Below are 17,511 nucleotides of genomic sequence, written 5' to 3'. Positions count from 1 at the left end.
CTTTCCGTACATGTGCCACATGCCTCATGTAAGTTACCTCACATCAGAAGTCTCTTGTTTGAACCAACACTGATGAGGGAGTCATATGCAACTAAATTGCCTTCTTATTTCACTTAAATCAAGACTCTGTGGTGTTGGTCATAGTAGAGTCACTCCCTTGAAATAAATAACCTGATGCCCAATGTAGGGACTTATCCCTCAGAGGAGGGTATGAAACTTTTGCTGACTTAGAAGCAGGAGAAAAGTTTTTTTTTTTTTTTTTTTTTTTTTTTTTTTTTTTTTTTTTTTTTTTACCAGAGGTTTTGTGAATATAAATGACAGTAAAATAAACAAGGTTTCTTCTCAGTCCTTTGAGACAAGCATTTCTTTTTTTTTTTAACGACTTTACTTTACAAAACAAAGATAAATGTACAGATTTTAAACATTTTTTTGCTGAAAATTATACATTTTTGTCAGTACTGTTTTTTCAGACATTGAAATAATTTTTACATAAAACCATGTGAATATATTTTTTTAGTCAGTACTTGATTTTTTTCAAGGGCTTGACAGTATGCATTGAAAACCTAATAGTTACAATAAGCGTAAAGTACATGCAAAACAAAACGCAACATGGAAATAGTCAAAGTCTTCTTGTTTTGTAAATATATGTATATTTTTTTGTTTTCTTTATTTCTTGGACTTCATATAGTCTGTGAGTTGTTTCTGGGGGAGTGCAAGCCTCTGGGGTTAGCATCCCACTATCAGTGACTGCATATTATGTCTGTTCTTTTGTGACTGGGTTATCTCACTCAGGATGATATTCTCTAGATGCAGCCATTTTCTTAAGAATTTGGTTAAGTCATTGTTTCTGGTGGCTGAGTAGTATTCCATTGTGTATATGTACCACAATTTTTGTATCCATTCATCTTCTGAAGGACATCTGGGTTCCTTCCAGCTTCTGGCTATGATAAATAGAGCCGCTATGAACATTGTGGTGCATATATCTTTGTTGTGTATTAAAGTGTATGAGACAAGCATTTCTAATTCTTTTAGAGAAGTTTAAGATCCAGAGGAGCAAAATAATCAGGGCAACAGTTCAGCAGCTTTGTACAGTAACTATAAAATTCAATCCTTTGATTCTTAAACAAGGATCCATAGTCACTGATAATTGGAAGCACAATGGAACTAATGTGAAGAGAGAAAATAAAAGGTGAGGTTAAATCCCTGTCAATCATTATGTTACCTGGAGTACAGTGATGTCTTTCATTGACTGTTTTTGCAGATGGATTTACAGGTATGATTAGCTCCATGTCATTTTGTTATTACTTTCAGTACATGGTTCAATATTTCTTCTTATAAATTCCAGACTGCTTAGTCAGTGAAATGATCTAGTTCATGGTGGTTATGGGCAATTTATTCTTTTTTACTATCAGATAATTTTATATGATATGCTCAACGGTAATTTTGGCAAAAAAATAATAAAAGTTTCTGATTCACTGTCTTCCAGAAGCTAGAATTCAAAATCCAGCTATCTCGTCTAAAATACATTTCTTGTTACTTCAAAAATCTTGTACATCCTTTTTTTGGAAGGTTATATGAAGATTAACTAAAATATGTTTATGTATTTGGTAACTATGGGGAGAGACTCCATACAATCTGTTCAGTTTAGAAAGTTAGGAAGTGAGTTTCTGAGCTGGATCTTAGCAGGTAAAAGGTGTAGCTCCTACACTGCCGAAGAAGCCAGGCACTTTTGTTTTCCGAATTATGAATTCAACTCAGTTCACTTATTTCAGCTAATGCAAGTCTCACAGTTACAGTTGGTAAAATACTGAATCTGGTAAATACTGCTGTAAGCTGACCTGTTGGAAGTCTGTTGATTCTGTGCTGCCTTAGGGTGTTAGGGTCAGTTATGGTCGTCTTAGAACACCAACCAAGATGTCCTACTCAGCAAAGCAGTTTGATGCTATACTTCTATTTATGAGATGAAAAGGAGTGGATAATGATGTCCATCTTGTCAGTTGCCTGTCCTTGAGCTACTGTCTATTTATAGAAATTCCTTTGCTTAATTCTAAATCTCTTTGTTTTAGGATACTCACCTAGTGGCCAAACGTGTAAGCACAAATTATACAACATATTAAGATTCTCACAACCCCTATTTTTTACAATCTCTTCTGCAATAATTCTTCTTATGTATCTGCGATTACAGAACAAAGGTAAATATAGTTAATAGTAGTAGCATATGTTTAGTTCTGTTTTCCTAGATTAATGTCTCTGTGTGATTTTTATTTATGTCAAACTTTCATCATTGCCATGAGGATCTGTGGTTTGGTGTAATCATAAAAGATCATTTTTATAACAGAGTATTGGAAGAGCCAACAATTAAATATGTCAGTGTTTTTAGTTGCGTTTAGGACAAGGTACTTCTGCTTCTGTCAATAGAAGAAAAGCTTCAGAAAGTATTATTGAATCAAGTCACATTTACTTTCATTATTTTTTGTCATTTATTTGGCAATATTTATATATGAACAGAGATCAATAATTGTTATCAGTTTTTATTTAGAATCTACACTGAAAATGTGAAATATAAAAAGCTATTTATTTCTAATAGTATTTTATTATCATATGTACTTATAGAAAATTTTATGAGATTTTCAAATTTTTAAATCTTTTCAGTGTCTATTGAATAGAAAAAAAATGATGTGTATTTGAAAATCGAGTTTGTGTTGAGTATAATAACACTAAATATAATTTGACATTTTAAAATATTGCTTTAAAGGCTCATATGTGAATGGCTATACACTGTTTAGTGGCAAACAGTGACTATAAAGAGTGTATATCATTGTAGATATTTTTTAAAGTAAAAAAAAAAAAAAAAAAAACCTTCAGAGTCACAGTGGTCATCAGCAGGGTCTTTTGTTCTTATTTTTTAACCTCTTGCTGTACAGGACTTGGGCCATTGGACATATAAACCTGTACTTCTGCCATTCCAATGAAAAATTCTTCCTCAGAGTTTCAAACAACATCTGTTTGCCTATGGTTTTATTACTAAAACCAACTAATTTAAATTTATATCCACAATCAAATATCTAAGCCCAAACTACCTTGAATGTATTCCTTCAAGTAACTGCTTATAAAAAATTCTGAAGATTCTTCAGGGGAAAAATATATTTTTGAGGATCTATTAAATAGGAAATATATCTATTTTAAAATAGAGTGTGTGATGAATATTAAAACACTAAATATGATTTTGACATTGACAACATTTTATTCTTTAAAGACCTGTATGTGAATGCTTATACAGAACAGTTAGTGGCAGTGAAGATCAAGAGTGGTTATTAATGTATAATTATGTCTTTTTCTAGTATTATATATTGGAAACGAGAGAGAGGGTATACAGATAATGAGATAATTTGGGACATTTCAAAAGCCAGCCGTGTTTACTTTCTCCTGATAATAGATTTGTAATTTTTAATGAATTTATTGTGTCAATACCAGATCATGTTCCCTTTCATCGTCCCCTTTTCCACTTAGGTCCCTCCCTCCCTTCTTGGGGTTGCTTTCTTCTTACTCCTAAGTGGAACTGGGGCATCCTTATTTGGGTCCTTCAGTTTGTTGATCTTTGTGAGTTCTGTGGACTGTATCTTGGGTATTCTGTGCATTTTTTGTTGTTAATATTCACTTATTAGTGAGTACATACTCGGCAAATACTTTTGGGTCTGAGTTATCAAACTTGGGATAATATTTTCTAGTTCAATCCATTTGCCTGCAAAATTTAGGTTGTCCTCATTCTTAATGACTGATGAGTATTCCATTATGTAAGTTAACCACATTTTCTGTATCCATTCTTCTGTAATGGGACATCTGGGTTATTTCCAGCTTCTGGCTGTCACAATTAAGACTGCTATTAACATAGTAAAACATGTATCCTTGTGGCATGGTGAAGCATATTTTGGGTATATTCCAAAGAGTGGTATTGATGGGTCTCAACTAGATCAATTTACAATTGTCTGAGGAACCTCCAAATTGATTTTCAGAGTGGTTATACAAGTTTGCAATCCCACCAGCAATGGAAATGTGTTGCTCTTTCTTTACATCCTTCTCAACATGCACCTGAGGTTTTGATCTTAGCCACTCTGATCTGTGTAATGTAGAATCTCAGTCACTAAGATTTGCATTTCTCTAGTCACTAAGGACTTTGAACATTTCTTTAGGTGCTTCTCAGCCATTTGAGATGATAATGTTGTGAATTCTCAGTTTAATTCTATATCCCATGTTTTTATTGGGTTGCTTGGTTTTTCGGTTGTTGGGTTCTTCAGTTCATTTTATATTTTAAGTATTAGCCCTCTAGTGGATGTGAGATTAGTGGATACTTTTTCCAAATGTGTAGGTTGCCCATGTGTTTTATTGACTATATCCTTTACTTTACAAAAGCTTTCCAGTTTCATGAGGTCCCATTTATCTATTCTTGATCTTAGAGCATGAGCCATTGGAGTTCTATTTAAGAAATATTCCCCTGTGCTAATTAGTTCAAGGCTATTTTCCAATTTCAATTCCATTAGATTGGGTGTATCTGGTTTTATGATCAGGTCTTTTATCCACATGGACTTGAGCTTTGTGTAAAGTGACAAATATGTCTCTATTTTCATTTTTCTATATACAGACAACTAGTTAGACCAGCACAATTTGTTATAGATGCTATTTATTTCTTTGTATATTTTTGGATACTTTGTCAAACACCAAGTGTGCACAAATGATTGGCTTTTAGATCTTCAATTCTATTCCATGGATCTACCTATCTGTCTTGGTACCAGTACTATGCAATCTTTCCCATTATCACTCTGTAATATAGTTTGAGAGCGGGTTAAATGATTCCCCAGCTATTTTTGTTGTTGTTAACAATTGTTTTGCTATTCTGTTTTTATTTGTTTGTTTCTTTTTTCGTGTGTGTCTTTTCAGATGAATTTAAGAATTGTTTTTTCTATGTCTTTGAAGAATTGTGCTGGGATTTTTTTTGGGGGGCGTGTGTTGAATCTGTAGATTGTCTTTGGTAGGATGGCTATTTTTACTATGCTAAGTCTGCTAATCCATGAGCATGGAAGGTATCTCCATTGTCTGAGATCTTTGACTTTTTTCTTGATAGAATTGAAGTTACCGGCATACAGATATTTCACTTTGTTTAGTTTGTGTTACTTCAAGATATTTTACATTATTTTGGGTATTGTGAATGGAGTTGTTTCCCTAATTTCTATCTCAGTCTGATTATCATTTGTATAAAGGAAGGCTACTCATTTATTTGAATTAATTTTATGCCTGGCCACTTTGCTGAAGTTTTTTATCAGCTGGAGAAATTCTCTGGCAGAATTTTTTGGGGTTGATTATGTATATATACTATCATATCGTCTGCAAATAGTGATACCTTTATTTACTCTTTGTCAATATGTATACTCTTTATGTATTCTTGTTGTCTTATTGTTCTATATTGCCACTTTGAGTACTAAGTTGAAAAGATATGGGGAGAGTGGGCATCCTTGTCATGTCCCAGGTAGTAATGAAATTGCTTCAAGATCTCTCCATTTAATTTGATATTGGCTGTTGGTTTGCAGTAATTTTTTTCTAGTATGTTTAGTTATTGGCTTTGAATTCCTGATCTATCAAATACTTTTAACATGACAGAGTGTTGTATTTTGTCAAAAGATTTGTTTGCATCTAAGGAGATGACTATGAGATTTTTTCTTTGAGTTTAAATAGTAGATTATGTTAATGGATTTTTGCATATTGATCCAGGCTTGCATCTTTGGGATGAAGCCTACTTGATCACTGTGAATGATGGTTTTGATGTGCTCTTGGATTCAGTTTGCAAGAATTTTATTGAGTATTTTTGCATCAATATTCATAAGTAAGATTGATCTGAAGTTCTCTTTGTTGTTTGTTTTTTTTTTTTTTTTTTTGGTTTAGGTATCACTTATTGTAGCTTTATAGAATGTATTAGCTAGTGTTTCTTCTGTTTCTATTTTATACAATAATATGAGAAATATTGCTATCAGGTCTTCTTTGAAGGTCTGGTAGAACTGAGAACTAAATATACCTGGTCCTAAATTTTTTATTGAGGGGGAGGTTTTTTATGAGTTTTTCTGTTTCTTTATGGGATATGGGCCAGGTTTAGATAGTTTACCTGCTCTTGATTTACCTTTGGTTTGTGCCATCTATATAAAAAATCTTATATTTTATCTAAATTTTCCAGTTTTGTTGAATATAGGCATTTGTGGTAGGATCTGATTCTTTTTGAATTTTTGAAGTTTCTGTTGTTAACTCTCCCTTTTCATTTCTGATTTTGTAAATTTGGATACTGCCTCTGGTCCCTTTAGTTAGTTTGGCTAGGTGTATCTCTCTTGTTAATTCTTTCAAAGATCCAGCTCCTGGTTTTGTTGATTCATTGTATAGTTCTCTTTGCTTCTATTGGGTTGATTTCAGCTTAGAGTTTGGCTATTCCCTGCCTTCTACTCTACTTGGGTCTATTTGCTTCTTTTTGTTCTAGAACGCTCAGGTGTGCTGTTAAGTTGCTAGTGTAAGATCACTCCAGTTTCTTTACCAGGACACTTACTCTTATAAATTTTCTTTTTAGCACTGCATTCATTGTGTAGCATAAATTTGGATATGATGTGTCAATATTTTAATTAAATTTGAGGAAGTATTTAATGTTTTTCTATATTTCTTCCCTGACCAAGAAATTTCTCAAACTTTCTGTATCACTTGAGAATTGTTTTGTGAGAAATTATATGGTCAAATTTAGAGAAGGTACAATAAGGTGCTGAGAAGAAGTTATATTCTTTTGTTTAAGGATGAAATATTCTGTAGCTATCTGTTAAATACCACTGGTTTATAACCTCTATTGCTCTCACTGTATCTCTGTTTAGTTTGTTTCAATGACTTGTCCATTGGTAAATAGGTGTGTTGAGTGTTGATTCCATTAATATTAAGAGATATTAAATCCAGATGACTGTTTGTTCGAGTTATATTTGCTTTTCTAGGTGGCTTTATATTTATATTCTTGTTGGTGTCTCTTTTTGACTTTTGTGTGAGATGCTTAATATATTCTCTTCTCTTTGGTTTAGAGCCCTTCTTGTGTTGGAATTTTCCTTATGGGATCTTCCATAGGGTAGGATTGTTAGATACTGATTGAATTTGGTTTGTACTGAAATATTTAGTTTTCTCCATGTATATTGATTGAGAGTTTTGCTGTGTATAGTAATGGGCCAGCATTTGTGTTCTTTTAATGTCTGCATGACTTCTGACTAAGCTCTTTTGACTTTTATAGTGTCTGTTGAGAAATCAAGAGTAATTTTTGTAGGCCTTCCTTTGTAAATTGCTTGGCCCTTTACCCTTGCAGCTTTTAATATTCTTTTGCTGTTGTTGTTGTTGTTCTGTGCATTTAATGTTTTGATCATTATGTGACAAGAGGATGTTTTTGTTTCCATCTGTTTGCTGTTGTGTAGTCTTCTTGTTTGTTTATGACTATCTCTTTCTTTAGGTTTGAGTGTTTTCTTCTGTGATTTTCTTGAAGACGTTTTAGGTTCTTTGAGCTGTGAATCTTCATACTCCTCTATTGTACTTTTTCTTAAATTTGGTCTTTGAATTATGTCCTGATTTTCCTGAATGTTCTGGGTTGGGAGTTTTTTATGTTTTGAATTTTTTGATAGTTGTTTTAATCTTTGTGTGTGTGTGTGTGTGTGTGTGTGTGTGTGTTTTATTGTTTCTACTTCCAGTTTAAGGTCTTAGACCATTTTATGCAATCCCTTTACCTGTTCAATTGCTTTTTCCTCTATTTCTTTAAGAGATTTTTTCATCTTTAACGGCTTCTGCCTGTTTAGGTGTGTTTTCCTTTATTTTTTTAGTGAGTGATTTATATCCTCCTTCAAGGACTCTATTATTTTCATAAGATATGATGTTGGGACAGCTTTCTGATTTTCAAAGGTTTTGGTGTATTCAGGGTTTGCTTTGGTGGGAGAACTGTGTTCTGATTATGCCTATGTGTATTGGCTTCTGTTTTGTATGGTCTTGAACTTGCCTCTTGCCATCTGGGTATCTCTGATGTTTCCTGGTCTGGGTGACTCTGTATTTTGCCTCTTTTATCTCTGAATGGCTTTAGGTTTCCTGGTTGGTCTGCTGCCCTAATTGTAGCATACTTCCTGTCGGGCCTGCCAATTTGAGGGTCTTCAGAGGTGCAGAGAAGCTGCCCAGGCTGCAGTAGATCTCCTGGGATGCCTTAGATTGCTGGTCTTCAGAGGAGCTGTCATGCTGTTGTCCTGTGTGAAGCTGTCCCCTGGGGGGAGGGGGCTATAGACTGTGGTATTTGATTTTCTCTGTGCAGTAGAACCCCATGGAGGCTTTCAGTCTTTTGAGTCAGTTCCACTGCATGCCAGAGGGCTTCTCAGAGGTGTTCAATCTGTTGTGTCAAGTACCCAATTGTCCTATGTACGAAGGAACTCCTGAAATGCCTTTAAGCTGTGGGGTATCCTGGGTATAGTGGATCTCCTGGGATACCTCAGGATAAGTTGTCTTCTGTGGAGCAGACTAACTGTTTCAGTGGAAAGGACTGGGCAGAAAGGGAATGGTATTCACTGGGCAGGGATTTTTGCATGTGATGAGTCTCCGAGTTCATTGGGCTGCCAGTGGCAGCTGTGGGACTTCAGGTATGCTCTTACCAGATGCTCTGAATGCAGAGGATCTTCTGGGTTGCTGCAGGATATGGTGTCTTCTGGGATGCCACTGATATTTATTTACAGCCTCTGTATATCCTATATTCTATGTCAATGATTTATAAATGACAAAGTCATAATCCTTCCTCAGATAATATTAATTGTATATCTAACTATTGTTTAATATTTATGAATTAAAACGTTATGGCAGGTGTGGAGGTTTCAGTTTTGTATCAAGAGGTACTCTTTTATTTTTGATAACTTATATATAAGGTGTCCTGGTGAAAACTTCCTTGGCTAAAACTGAATGTTACTGACCATTTTGTAGCCTGGTATTTCTATGTTTCCCTAGATTTGTGAAGTTCATTTATTTTTTTTGAATAATCTTTTCCCTCTCATAATTTTTATTATGTAAAACTTAGCTCTCTGAATGTGTATCTATAACATTATAATATTTCATTCTTTTCGTGGCTTACCTTTCCTCTCTTCTGAATAATTCCAATGCATCTCTATTTGTTCAATATGATTAATGTATACTTTATTTGAACAAATTCCTTCTAGTTTTGAATTGCTCTGTTGCTTTTTTGTTTTCTTCATTTAGACCTTCAGTTTAGGATTCCTGTTTGTCTACATTTCATAACTTCTTTGTAGTATACTTCTTATTTTTCTGAGCAATAGTGTCCCCACTTATCAATATTATTTTTTAGTTCACTTGGCCAGCTTAAAAAATGTGGAGCTATTTGCAAGCTATTCATAGGTTCCAGTTTCTTTGAGATCTATTCTATTTCAATTCTATCTACTATACTTTATTAAGTTATCTTTATAATACGACTTTTTTGATAAGCACAACAGAATACATTAAATGTAATGTCTTAAGTCAAAAAATGTTTGCTATTAAAATTCTGGGAATCAGAAGCCTGAAATGAGTTTCATTAGACTAAATACATTGTTTTCCAAATGGTCTAGAAGGAATAATTTATGCATCCCCATGTTTGTTTATAGTGTTGGATCCTTTTAATCCTCTGCACCCATGGTTATGGAGTACATTTTTTTTTTGCTAGCTGTCAGATATCTATTGAGTTGAATTATATTACATGCTTCCCATGTGACTTTGCAAACAGTGAAAGAGCCCGGTACCTTTCTGTCTTAGATCACTGTGTGTCTTCTTCATTCTTACTACAGCTAATGAGCATCTCTGTTATTAGCAGTTGTTATTATTGGATTGGTTCTGCCTAAATAATCACAGAGATTCTAATTATTTTTTTCACTAACATATTTAATTACTCTTGAAGAATTTTTCCACATGATAGAACACATCACGTATTTCCAGATAGATTTATGGATATTTTGGAGGTTAATTTTGCTTACTACCACATATATATATATATATATATATATATATATATATATATATATATATATATATATGCCTTTTCTTACAGTTGTATCATCAAATTGAAATTGACAATAATGGATAAACCCCAAAAGGATATAAATTTCTATTTCCTACATTCATAAGAATTAGTTGAATCAGTTGACTTTAAGTAGCAAAGCAATGTATCTTAATTTTACATTATTTTGGTCTACTTTAGCCTTTAACTGTTTTGTTTTTTTTCCTCTGTTTGTGTTTTTGGTTTTATTTTATTTTTCCATAAAAACATCATCATATATAAGATTCTGGACTCTGTACTCTTGTGTAAATCTACTGAATGATGATTAAAGGTTCTCTTCTACTGTGAAAAATTCTAAAATACAGTAAAATGATATTAAATAATATTATTTAACATCTCTTTTTGTTGTACACAGCCACATTATTATTTTTTTAATTTTTAAATTTTCTCAGTTTCTTTTCCAGATCCCTTATTTACCTTGTACAGTAATTGGATGGTAGCTATGCAAATGGTTCTAGTATTTCTGCTGGCAATTGAAGCCATTGCATTATGGTTATACAAACGATGTAAGTAAATAAAAACAACATTGCATTAAGTCTCATATAGAACATTTTTCTTTTCTTAAATGTCCTCATTTATAATTTATTCTTAGACAAGGTTAACTTGGTTTCTCAGGAGATTACAAGCTAATTATTAAATCCCGTTTTTTAATGCCATTTATTAGTATTTCAAGGTCAAATTGTAGTTTTCTCATGGTTGAATTTTTACCTCAAGTATATAACCAAAAAATAAATGGCATGTAGGGGAAAGATAAATCAGTACTTAAGAGTACTGGCTTCACTTCCAAAGCACAGGGTTAGATTCCCAACATAAACATAGCATCTCACAATTCTCTGTCATCCCTGTTTCAGAGAATCAGATATCATCTGACCTCTACTACTACCAGCTTGTGCCTACATAAATATTCAGCCAAAAAAACCATATAGAAAATAATAAAAGATATTTAAAGACAATTTAAAAATAATAGGTATCATTTGTCTTCTTGCAAAATTCTGACTGTGTTGCTCGGATTTTCCTACAATACTCTTTAATGAATGAATCAATTTGTCTGTTCATACTGTTGGAAACTTCTAAGAACACCAGAGTTACTTCTTGAAAGATATTTTGATGACACTGTTTCTCATATAGATTATTTTGTTCCATTAAAAATTACCAATTTTCAAGTTTCAATAATGAAGAGTTATTCTTTCTTGCACATTCTTCAATTCTTTTGCTATATATGTGAAGAAACTTCATTTATTTCTATTGATATTCAGTAAGATAATTTAAAGTAATACAGACTAAGTTAGAGATGGTACTGTTGTTATCATCAACAAATTGTTTTTGGTATAATGGGAGTCAGGGTCTTCAGGTATATGATATTTCCCAACACTTCTTATATAAAGATGGCAAGTCCTAATTCTATATTTATTTTCAGGAATTTTCTTACTAAAATATCTTTAAATGAGAATTGAATAGCTTTTCTATATAAAAAATGTTAAGAAAAGTTAACAAATTTTTGAAATCCTGATAAGAAAGTTGTTTGTGTTCATAAATGTACCCATTCTGAGTAGACTCTCATAAGAGTAAAAATAATAAATTTTAAAATACACCAATACAAGTAAATCTATATAATCATTTGAGTAATATTTTTCTCAAATAATAATAAAAATACAAAGATATCAATATATAGTCCATGCAAAGTTTAATCATCGGAAGGTTAATATAAAGATTGCATTGTAGTGGTAAAATAGTGAGTACTTAAAGGATTGTAAACACATTCTTGGGCCTCTGACGATTTATGTTATATGTCCCCAGGTTCATCCAATTGTACATAAAACATATTTTGAAGATATTGTTTTGAATTCAACAACAACCTGGCTGCAGGAGAAACAGCAGTGGCTGCCTCAGCAAAACTACTGCGGGCCAGGCACCCACAAAGGCATCTCCTAAAAAGGGCGTAATTGAAGACTGCCTGAAAGACCAAAGCTTGCTAATGCAGACAATGCCAGAAAACCTGGAACTGCTGTTTAGAAGAGATGCTTTCTTGGGACCAGAGTGGTATGGGTGGAGGGTATTAAAAGAGTTGGAGCATTATTCAGATGAGCTTGCTGTTGTGTTTCTTACTTTCTCCCATAAAGTCTGTGCCTTTATTTCTTGCCACCTTACCTCCCAACCTAAAGGGATGTAAGGGCCATCAGTGGGCCATCCAAAACACAGTAAGCATGTGGCACCCATGAACGACTTGATCATCCTCATTGTGTTGCTGCTTGCAAACATCCATTTCTTGGGGGTCATGTTTGCCTGTTGCTGCAAGTACTGTGATCATAGTTGAACTTGATCATATCTTCTTGTAGAGCTTTTCATTTTTCTTTTTGTAAAATTTGTAACCTGTTTTAAATGGTTGTTTTGTTTATGTTTTAGATTTTAAAGTTACCTCTCTCAACAGTTTTACCTTTGAATATCCCACATTCCCAATCACCTAACCCTGCCACCATGAGGGTATTTCTCTGTCCACCCACCCATTCATGCTCCACTGCCCTAGCCTTTCTCTCGACTGAGATATCAAGCCTTCACGGGACCAAGAGCCTTCTCTTCCATTAATGGCAGACAAGGTCATCCTCTGCTATTTATGCAGCAGCAGCCATGGGTCCCTCCATGTATACTCTTTGGTTGGTGGTTTAGTCAGTGGGAGCTATAGGGGTTCAAGTTAGTCGATATTATTGTTTTGCCTATGTGGTTGCAAATCTTTTCAGCTCCTACAGTCTGTCTCCTAACCCCTTCATTTGGGTCCCCTTGCTTTGTCTGATGGTTGGCTGCAAGCATCCACATCTGTATTGGTCAAGTACTGGCCTAGTCTCTCAGAAGACATCCATACCAGGCTCTTGTCAGCAAACTCTTCTTGGAATTAGCAATAGTGTCTGGGTTTGGTGGTGGCATATGGGATGTATCCCAAGGTGAGGCAGTCACTGGATGGCCTTTCCTTCAGTCTTAGCTTCACTACTCGTCCCTGTATTTCTTTAGACAGAAACAATTTTGGTTAAAATTTGAGAAGGATGGGTGGCCCTATCCTTCAACCAGATGCCTTGCCTAACCTCAGTTAGTACTCTGTCTAGTTTTCTGAGGAACTGCCAGACTGATTTCCAGACTATGTACCATCTGGTAGCAAACCCACCAACAATGTAGGAGTTTTCCTCTATCTCCACATCCTCAACAGCATCTGCTGTAAACTGAGTTTCATTTTAGCCATTTTGACTTGTGTGAGATTGAATATAAGGATTGTTTTGATTTGCACTTCCTTGATGACTAAGGATGTTGAATATTTGTGCTTCTCGGCCATTTGAGATTCCTCTGTTAGAATAATCTCTTTAGGTCAGTACCACAGTTTTAATAGGGTTATTTGATTCACTGGATAATAATTTTTTTGAGTTCTTGGTATATTTTGTATATTAGCCCTCTTTCAGATATTGGGTTATTAAAGATCTCTTTCAAATCTGTGTTTTGCTGTTTTGTCCTGTTGACAGTGTTCTTTGACTTACAGAAGCTTTGCAATTTTATAACGTTTTATTTGTTGATTGTTGAGCCTATGACATAAGCTGTTGGTGTTATATTCAGGAAATTTTCACCTGTGCCTATGAGTTTGAGGCTGTTCCCCACTTTCTCTTCTATTAGATTCACTGTATCTTGTTTTAAATGGAGGTTCTTGATCCACTTAGACTTGAGCTTTGTACAAGGAGGTAAGAATGGGTCAATTTAGATTTTTCTACATGCAGACCTCCACTTAAGCCAGCACATTTTTTAAAATGTGCTAGTTTTTTCCACTGTATGTTCTTACATTCTTTGTCAAAGATCAAGTGACCATAGATGTGTAGGTTCATTTCAGGGACTTCAACTCTATTCCATTGATCTACATGCCTATCTCTGTACCAATACCATGAGGTTTTTTTTATCACTGTTGCTCAGTGATATAGATTGAGGTCAGGCATGGTGATTCCCCCAAGAGCTCTGTTATAGTTGAGAATAGTTTTTGCTGTCTTGGGCTTTCTATTATTCCTTATGAATATAAGAATTGCTCTTTCTATCTCTGTGAAGAACTGAGTTGCATTTTTGTTGGAGATTGCACTGAATCTGTATATTGCTTTTGGTAAGATGGCCATTTTTGCTATGTGAATTCATGAGAATGTGAGATCTTTCTATTGTCTGAGGTCTTCTTTAATTTCTTTCTTTAGAGACTTGAAATTCTTCTCATATAGACCTTTCTCTTGCTTGGTTAGAGGTAGACCACGATATTTTATATTTGTGACTGTTGTGAAGAATGTTGTTTCCCTAATTTTTTTCTCAGCTCATTTATCCATTGAGTAGAGGAAGGCTACTGATTTGTTTGAGTTATTTCTATATCCAGCCAATTTGGTGATCCTGTTTATCAGATGAAGGAGTTCTTGGGTAAAAACTTAAGGGTCGCTTGTATATACTATCAAATTATCTACATATAGTGATGTTTTAAGTTCTTCCTTTACTAGTTTCACCCATTTGATTTCTTTTTGTTTTCTCATTGCTCTGGATAGAACTTTAAGTACTATATTGAATAGAGAGTGGACAGATTTGTCTAGTCCCTGATTTTAGTGGAATTGTTTCTTGTTTCTCTCTTACTATTTGGTATTGGCTGTTGATTTCCTGTATATTTCTTTCACTATGTTTAAGTATGGGCCTTGAATTCCTGTTCCCTCTAAGATGTATAACATGAAGGGGTGTTGAATTTTGTCAAATGCTTTTCATCTTCTAATAAAATGATCATGTGGTTTTTCTTTCTTTGAGTTTGTGTATATAATACATTATATTGATGATTTTCTGTAAATTGAACCATCTCTGCATCAAAAATATGAATCCAACTTGGTCATGGTAAATGGTTGTTTTTATGTGTTCTTAGATTCAGTTTGTGAGAATTTTGTTCAGTATTTTTGTACTAATATTAATAAGGAAATTGGTCTGAAGTTCTCTTTCATTGTTGGTTATTTGTCTGGTATTGGGATCAGCAAATATGTAGCTTTATAAATTGAATTAGCTAGTGTTTCTTCTGTTTCTATTTTGTGGAATCAGTTAAAAGTATTGCAATTAGGTCTTTGAAGGTCTGATATGATGCTGCACTAAAATCTTCTGGTGCTGGCTTTTTTTTTTTTTTCTGGTAGGAAAACTTTTAATGACTGCTTCTATTTCATTAGGGGTTATGGGACTATTTATATTGTTTATCTTATCCTGATTTAACTTTGATGCCTGATTTCACTCTTGAAAATAATCTATTTTATCTAGATTAACCAGTTTTATTGAGTATATGTATTTGTAGTAAGATCTGAAATCTTTTGAATTTCTTTGTTTACTGTTATTATGTCTCTCTTTTCATTTCTGATTTTGTAAATATGGATAATGTCTCTGTGCGCTCTGGTTAGTTTGGCTAAGGTTAATGATTTCTATCATGTTGACTTTCACAAAGACCCAGCTCCTTTTTTTTTTTTTTTTGATTATTTGTATTGTTCTTTATTTCTACTTGGCTGATCTCTTTCCTGAATTTGATTATTTCCTGCTCTCTACTATTCTTGTGTGTATTTGCTTCTTTTTGTTCTAGAGCTTTCAGATGTTCTGTCAAGTGACTAGTTTATGCTCTTTACAGTTTCTTTTTGGAGGCACTCATACCTATGATTTTTCCACTTAGCACTACATTCAGTGCATACCATAAGTTTAAGTATGTTGTGCCTTCATTTTCATTAAATTCTAAAAAGTATTTAATTTCTTTTTTTTTTCTACCCAAAAGAAATTATTTAATAGACTGTAGTACATGTTCCATGTGTATGTGGGCTTTCTGTTGTTTTTCTTGTTATTGAAGACCAGCCTTAGTTCATGGTGACATGATAGAAATTATTTCCATCATTTTGCTTCTATTGAGTCTTGTTTTGTGTACAATTATAGGGCCAATTTTGGAGAAGGTTCCATGTGGTGCTAAGAAAAAGATGGTGTATTATTTTGTTTTAGGATGAAATATTCTAAAGATATCTGCTAAACTCACATGGTTTATAACTTTTGTTGAAGGATGCTGAGAACTTTTGTGGTCCCACACTTTCCACTGAGAACCTTACAGTTTCCCTCTTTCACTAAGGGCTTTCATTGTCCTGCACTCTCCACTAAGAGCCTTACGGTTCTACTTTTCCACTAAGAGCTTTTGCAGGTCTGCACTCTCCAAGCAGGTATGCTTCAACCTTATCTTGGAAGCCCCTGGAATATAGGAAAAGAGTTATGATCCTGGCACAACATTTCCCAGGAAGAGTTACCTTATCTGAGTAGCTGTAAAATGAAGGGCATAGGCCCTCAGATATAACCCATGTTGGCATCAGCCAACCAACATAAAGTCAACTAAACCCACCAATGCTTGCATGACTAATCACCATCACTGTAGCCCACCCATTATTAAGTGTATAAAAACTGTACAAATGGAGAGCATATGTACCTCAGGTCATGTGTCTTTCCATGTGAACTCGTTGGTTGGTATTTTAGTCCTAGGGAGCTGTGTTAGGTTTGGATAGGTAATAATTTTGTTCTTCCTATTGGGTTGTAGATCCTTTCAGCTCTTTCAGTCCTCTCTCTAGCTCCTTTATTGGGCTCCATGTGTTCAGTCTGATGGTTAGTTGCAAGCATCCTCCTCCATATCAGTATGGCAGAGCCTCTGAGTAGGCATCCATATGAGGTTCTTGCGAGTAAGCCCTACTTGGTTATCAGCAATAGTGCTTGGGTTTATTGGTCACATACGGGGTATATCCCCAGGTGAGGCAGGCAGTCTCTAAATGATCTTTTATCCAAACCCTGCTTCTCTATTTGTCCATTTATTTCCTCCCATAAATGTTTTGTTCTTTCTTCTAAGAAAATCTGCGGTATCCACTTTCTGGTTTCCTTCTCTTTGAGCTTCATAAGTTCTGTGGATGGTTCCTTGGATATTTCAAGCTTTTTTGACTAGTTTCCACTTATAAGTGAGTACATAGTTTGAGTGTTCTATTGTGACTGGGTTACTTTACTCAGGATGACAGCTTCAATTTCCATCTATTTGCCTAGGACCTTCATGAAGTCATTGTTTTTGATAGCTGAGTAGTATTCCATTTGGGTAATGTACCACAATTATTTCATTTATTCCTCTGTTGAAGGACATCTGCTTATCTCCCACTGTTTGTGGGGTGATATTTACACTCCTTCATCAAGAGTTCTTTCAAATGTCTGCTATTTTTCAATTTCTTTTCCCCTCTGTCTGTTTCAGGAAAACAGTATTTCATTTGTTTTCTTTAGCAAGACATTCTTTCATCTATGTGCCCAGTATAAATTCCTTTGGCACAAATAACCCTCCAAAGAACTTCACTTTTGTCTTCACA

At 34.3% G+C, this 17,511-nt stretch overlaps 2 protein-coding genes across 2 annotated transcripts in view; both read left to right on the top strand.

The window, feature by feature from the left end:
• The window catches only part of LOC308424281 (selection and upkeep of intraepithelial T-cells protein 10-like), a gene marked incomplete at both ends in the record, with an annotated part of 362,337 nt that overhangs the window by 282,478 nt on the left and 62,348 nt on the right, over nt 1-17,511 (top strand). The window lies entirely within an intron of this gene.
• Nucleotides 1-17,511, top strand: part of LOC308424902 (selection and upkeep of intraepithelial T-cells protein 2-like) — a gene marked incomplete at both ends in the record, with an annotated part of 132,162 nt that overhangs the window by 112,964 nt on the left and 1,687 nt on the right. Inside the window, 2 exons of the mRNA XM_080922103.1 lie at nt 1,033-1,189; nt 16,254-16,341. Of these exons, the coding sequence (XP_080778229.1) occupies nt 1,033-1,189; nt 16,254-16,341 (245 nt within the window). The remainder of the gene's footprint in view (nt 1-1,032; nt 1,190-16,253; nt 16,342-17,511) is intronic.

This window comes from Micromys minutus (genome assembly GCF_963924665.1).
Source record: "Micromys minutus genome assembly, chromosome: 9".
NCBI classification, from domain to species: Eukaryota; Metazoa; Chordata; class Mammalia; order Rodentia; family Muridae; genus Micromys; species Micromys minutus.
The sequence above is the reverse complement of the archived record's forward strand: the minus strand, read 5'-3'. Positions and strand labels throughout refer to the sequence as shown.